The sequence below is a fragment of the Diabrotica virgifera genome, chromosome 3, assembly GCF_917563875.1.
Source record: "Diabrotica virgifera virgifera chromosome 3, PGI_DIABVI_V3a".
NCBI lineage: Eukaryota > Metazoa > Arthropoda > Insecta > Coleoptera > Chrysomelidae > Diabrotica > Diabrotica virgifera.
This window is the reverse complement of record NC_065445.1, coordinates 272,976,134-272,982,133: the sequence shown is the minus strand read 5'-3', so window position 1 is coordinate 272,982,133 and position 6,000 is coordinate 272,976,134. Positions and strand designations below refer to the sequence as shown.

The following is a 6,000-nucleotide window of genomic DNA, read 5'->3' as shown; positions in this document are numbered from 1 at the left end:
CACTACTTTATTTTGTTTCCTTAACCCGGCATTGTTCGCTAGGTTGGTTTTAAGGTACGTATCCATACAAGGGCGAACCCCGCTCCGTGTAGCAGCTCCACATAGTGGATACGTCGGCGAACCCCGCTCGGCGCTCACCCTCTTCGATCCAACCGGTTTGCGGTTTATATAGGGTGTCCCAAAAGTAGTGGAACGGTCGAATATTTCGTGAACTAAACATCGGATCGAAAAACTGAAAAATACGTGTTCAATCATTTTCAAAAATCTATTCAATGACACCAAACGCCAACCCCCACTATACCCCCTGGAGGTGGGGTGGGGGTAACTTTAAAATCTCAAATGGAAACCCCTAGTTTTTCTTGCAGATTTGGATTCGTTACGTAAAAGTAAGCAACTTTTATTCAAGACATTTTTTCGAACTGTGGATAGATGGCGCTATAATTGGGCCTTGTTATGCAAAAAGCAACCAACCCACATTTTTGAGGAAAACAAGATAATGTCACATATCGATTTAAAAATGTGTATTCTACATTGTGTAAAAAGCAACCAAGCCATTCCAAATATTAAACCATGAAAAATACTACTCCAAATTATTTCTGTTTAATAATAGTTCACTTAAGATTTCGCATAAGACAACCAACCCACTTGGATTGTTTGTGTGTATCACTGGACTGAAAATATTATTACATTGCACTGTCGAAAAGTACCAGCCAAGTGGGTTGATATTGTTATGCCGATTACGGTTCCTGGAATGTTGCATCTTTTTGTTTTTACGTGTAGGTACTGACCAATATTAGTTCGTGCTTAAATATTAAAATATTTGTTGTGTTATATCTACTATATTATGAAGAAATCTTTGAATCTTTAATGCGAAAAATATGTTTAAATCAAGAACTGTTAAAATAATTAAAGCGGCTCGCGAAATTGCAGAAAATGGTAAGTTTTAGGATTAAGGCTATGTTTATCTTACTTTTTAAATATTATGGTTTGTTGTTTTGACTGATTATCGCATATTTTTTATTTGTATTGATATTATGTTTAATAGTAGAAATTCTACTGTATGGTATTATTGAGTTGACTGAAATTATTCGGTTTTATTCATGGATTTTGTGGGTTGGTTGGATTTTGCAGATTGCATTTTATTAGATATATTTCCAACAGCAAAAAGAAACCAACCCTCAATATGGCTATTTTTTTTGTAAAAATTTATTAGGATAATTTTGATACTACTATGATAAAATTGCTCTAAAATTAAACTATTGATTAGTGAAGTTATCGTTTAAAAAAATACGACGGAAAATTAAATATTTAGAAAAACATAAAAAGTTAATTTTCTCTTAATTTACAAATTGAGGGTTGGTTGCTTTTTGTTTAACATGGCCCAATTGGGAAAAACGATTTATCCTGATACGATAGGTAAATTATAGAAACGGTCTAATATCTCGAGAATCACTTCCAAATGAGAAACCAAAAAACAGGTTTTTAATATTTTTCGAAAATCTATCAACAAACACCAAAAATGACCCTCCCACCCACCCCCTGGAGACGGCGTGGGGGGTAAATTTAAAATCTTAAATAGCAACCCCCACTTTTTATTGCAGATTCGAATTCGTCATGAAAAATTAAGCAACATTTATTCGAAACATTTTTTAAAATTGCTGATAGATGGCGCTAATAAATCGTATTTTTCCAATTAAAGCGCCATCTATCAACAATTCTAAAAAATGTTTCGAATAAATGTTGCTTAATTTTTCATGACGAATCGGAATCTGTAATAAAAAGTGGGGTTGCGATTTAAGATTTTAAAGTTACCCCCACCCCACCTCCAGGGGGTGGGTTGGAGGGTCATGTTTAGTGCTATTCGATAGGTTTTCGAAAAGTAATAAAAACCTTCTTTTTGGTTTCTCATTTGGAAGTGTATGTCGTGAGATATTAGACCGTTTCTATAATTTTACCTATGGTATCAGGATAAATCGCTTCTCCCAATTACAGCGCCATCTATCCACAGTTCGAAAAAATGTCTTAAATAAAAGTTGCTTACTTTTACGTAACGAATCCAAATCTGCAAGAAAAACTAGGGGTTTCCATTTGAGATTTTAAAGTTACCCTCCACCCCACCTCCAGGGGGTGTAGTGGGGGTTGGTGTTTGGTGTCATTGGATAGATTTTTGAAAATGATTGAACACGTATTTTTCAGTTTTTCGATCCGATGTTTAGTTCGCGAAATATTCGACTGTTCCACTACTTTTGGGACACCCTGTATGTAGGGGAGCTCATAGCGTATCCATTCGAGCTGCTACACAGAGCGGGGTTCGCCCTTGTATGAATACGTGACTTTACGTGAGTGATCGCGCGTGACATTTTGTATCAAATATACAACTTTTGGCTTTTTTTACGAAATAAAATTTTCAAAATAGATTTTAAACGTTTTTTAATAACCAATAAAATGGACGATACAAAAAATAAATATCAGGAATTAAATCCACATTTTTAATCAATCTCCGTATCTTCATAATAATTCGCGAACGCACTTTGGACAATTAGGTATTGTCATTTTCATGATCATTTTTCAGTGCGTAACAAATGATAGGAAAAAGGGTAAGTCCGTGATAATACACATTTATGACATTTATTCTAACATGACATTTTAGTTAAATCTGACAGTTGTCACATTTTATTTTCAATTTGGAATAAAAACAAATCAAATGTGTTTCTTGCATTTATAAAATGGTATTTTCTTTGATTTGTATAGTCTTATAAATTATACAGATTATATTTGTAATATTATGATCTAATTAAAAAAAAATATTTTTTATTATTACGCCATCTATCGACAACTAGAATAACTAGAAGAAATGTTATAAAAATGTCACCGACGAAATGTAATCACCGACGTGCCTTTTTTTCTGTCACATACAATTTAATGCGTTAGAAAGAAATCGAAAAACTGTGACGCACTGAAAGATGATCATGAGAAATACTGTATAACAAGAATGTTCTGGACAAATAATTATTCGCTGACAAAAATTACAATTATTTTTAACTTTTCTATTTTTCTATTTTTGCTGTATAATTCTTCCTACAGAATTATATTAGCCACATTCAGGAAGCTGGAACTCATTTTAAATTGGCTCGAATCCATCTCCAACTGTCTCGCAATCTGACTGTTCGCTGTCTGTATCATGATCACGAATTCATATTCTCTTTCCGATCACTTTCTCGTTGATCACGTATTTCAAGGTGGTTATTGAGACCACCTGTTTACGATTTAAATTAATTTGTTATATTTTATTTAATATTTATTTAAATCCCGCTGCGACGGGCCTGGACTGTTTTTGTCACAACATATAGATCCAAAATCTAGTACCGAACCAGCCGGTTTTCATATATTTTTATTTTTATGTATAATGACTTGGCCTCGAGACTGTGGAGAATAAACACGTTCTTTGTCACGCATTTTTGTAAAATTGTACAGTAGTCAGTTCTTAAATAAATTCGTAAAACTGTTATCTACGTTATTGTCACTCTACTGAAGTGAAAGAGATGTATTCTCATCAACCAATGGTCCTTCGAGCCGGATAGTGCATAAGATTATTGAAATTCAGCGTCAATAATAAATTACCAGTTTAAATTTTATTATTACCAGTAAATTCAGTCAGCCAGTTCAAGACGGCATATCATCACGGTAAAAAGTTAGTGAAATTTTCGATCGTCAACAACAAGCAGGTTTTAGAAGAACTTTGCCGCTGTACAAATGTGAGTTTTTCCTTTTTATTGATTTATTCCTATTCTAACCAATATTTTTAAATATTTCGTTATCTTTCGCTTTGTGTGAGCCAGTTTTTATTCAAATTTATATTTAATGATATTTGAACTTTATATTTTAAATGAGTATGACAATTTTATTTGTAATAAACTGAAACCTGAATTATTTTAAAATTAGAATCGGTTTTTTGGTATAAATTGCTTTCATTTAATTAATAGTATTTGAATTATTTCGGAATAGGATTGATATTAAGCATAAATTTCATTCATTTAATTAAAATAAAATGCCGGAATCAAAAGAAACGAAAGAATCCGAAAAGTTGCGTAAAAGTAGGGAATCTGTTAGAAATCGTCTCGATACCTTCGCAAAATACATTGATAAAATAGCTATACCGGGGTCGTCGGATAATTTGCCGGTCACCGAACTTTCAGTCAGATTAGATCGGGCTGAAACAATAATAGAGGAATTTGAAGTTGTTCAGGGTAAAATAGACGCGTTAGTAGATGATGTATCAGTTGAAATAAAATATCGTGAAGATTTTGAAAATGTTTATTTTTCTACTATAGCAAAGGCAAAAGAGCTTCTGCAGCCTAAGCCTATTATATCTAGCAACGAAAATGCAAATCAAAGTTCAGTTTCTGATCGTAATAGCTCATTCAATTCAGGGATAAAGCTCCCAACCCTTCATTTGCGTCAATTTAGCGGGAACTATTCAACCTGGTTAGATTATCATGATTGCTTCGATACAATAATCGTTAAAAATAATGATATAAGTGACATTCAGAAATTTCATTATTTAAAATCATCCCTATCGGGGACAGCTGAAAAGATAATAAATTCTATTAAGGTTTCTGCAGCTAATTTTACAGTAGCGTGGAAGCTTCTTTGTGACAGGTATTCTAATGAGCCTTTACTAATCCATAATCACATCAAGTCCATTTTTAATTTAAAGGTAGTTAATCGTGACAGTTCTAAGTGTCTCCAACATCTAATTGATGGATTAACTAGTAATCTGCGATCTCTAGAATCCTTAGGGGAGCCAGTAAGCACTTGGGACTCAATAATAATTTTTATAATTCTAGAAAAACTTGATCCTGAAACTGTCAAAGATTGGGACAAGGAGAGTCGAGGTAATGCCCCTACGTCGGTAAAGCCTACTCTCGACGATCTTCTAAAATTCTTGCAGCATCGAGCTGATACTTTAGAAAAGTTCGAAGCAAGATCTATCAAGGGAGGTTCTAGTTCCAAAGATCATTCTCATTCTTCATCTCATAGGTCCAAAACTCATACAAGTCAATCATTCATCAATAATGGAGCTTTTTCAGATCTGTGTCCACATTGTAATGGTCCTCATAAAATGTCAACTTGTACTTCTTTTCAAAATTTAGATGTGCATGCGCGCATGCGTGAGGTCAAAAGGGTACGAGCGTGTTTTAATTGTTTATTTATAGGACATCAAAATACCAGTTGCAAGTATGGTAAGTGCAAGAAATGTGGGAAGAAGCATCATACGCTTCTCCACGTTAATGCAGAAAATAGCAATTCTCCAAATGATACTCAATCCGTTTCTTCGGATAATCAAACTCCACAAACATTGTCATTTCATGCAGTTCAGAATTCGTTTGCACTGCTGTCAACTGTCACAGTCCAAATTGCAGATAGGTCTGGAGTTAAGCATAATTTTAGAGCCCTTCTAGACAGTGGTTCTCAGTCACATTTTGTCACGTATAGTCTGGTTTCCAAATTGGGTCTCTCCAAGGAACCTGCCGACATTTCAGTGGTCGGTGTCACTCAAATATCTTCAAGGATAAAGCACAAGAGTAAGTTGTCAGTATATTCGTTATATTCTTCTTTTTCGACAACCTTAAACTGTCTTGTTACTTCTTCAATTTGTGGTCATGTTCCAAGTATTCCGATCGACGTAGACTCTGTCTCTATTCCATCAAATATTCGCTTGTCTGATCCAAATTTCAATATTCCTTCCGGCATAGATCTTCTTATAGGTGTAGAGCTTTTCTGGGATCTTCTGTGCGTTGGACAAATCAAATTGGGTCCTCAGAAACCCATTTTACAAAAAACCAAATTTGGCTGGGTAATTTCTGGCCCACTGCCCAAAAGGTACGATCATCAAATCGTCACTTGCAATTTCGCACAGCAGAATGAATGTCATCATCTATCAAGATTCTGGGAAATAGAAGAGTGTCCACTTCTCCCACCTCTTTCAAAGGAGGAAAT

General features: G+C 34.4%; 1 protein-coding gene across 1 annotated transcript in view; it reads left to right on the top strand.

Moving 5' to 3' along the window:
* Nucleotides 1-4,048: 4,048 nt before the first annotated feature.
* The window catches only part of LOC126882755 (uncharacterized), a 39,535-nt gene continuing 37,583 nt past the window's right edge, over nt 4,049-6,000 (top strand). Inside the window, exon 1 of the mRNA XM_050647749.1 lies at nt 4,049-5,585. Within this exon, the coding sequence (XP_050503706.1) occupies nt 4,049-5,585 (1,537 nt within the window). The remainder of the gene's footprint in view (nt 5,586-6,000) is intronic.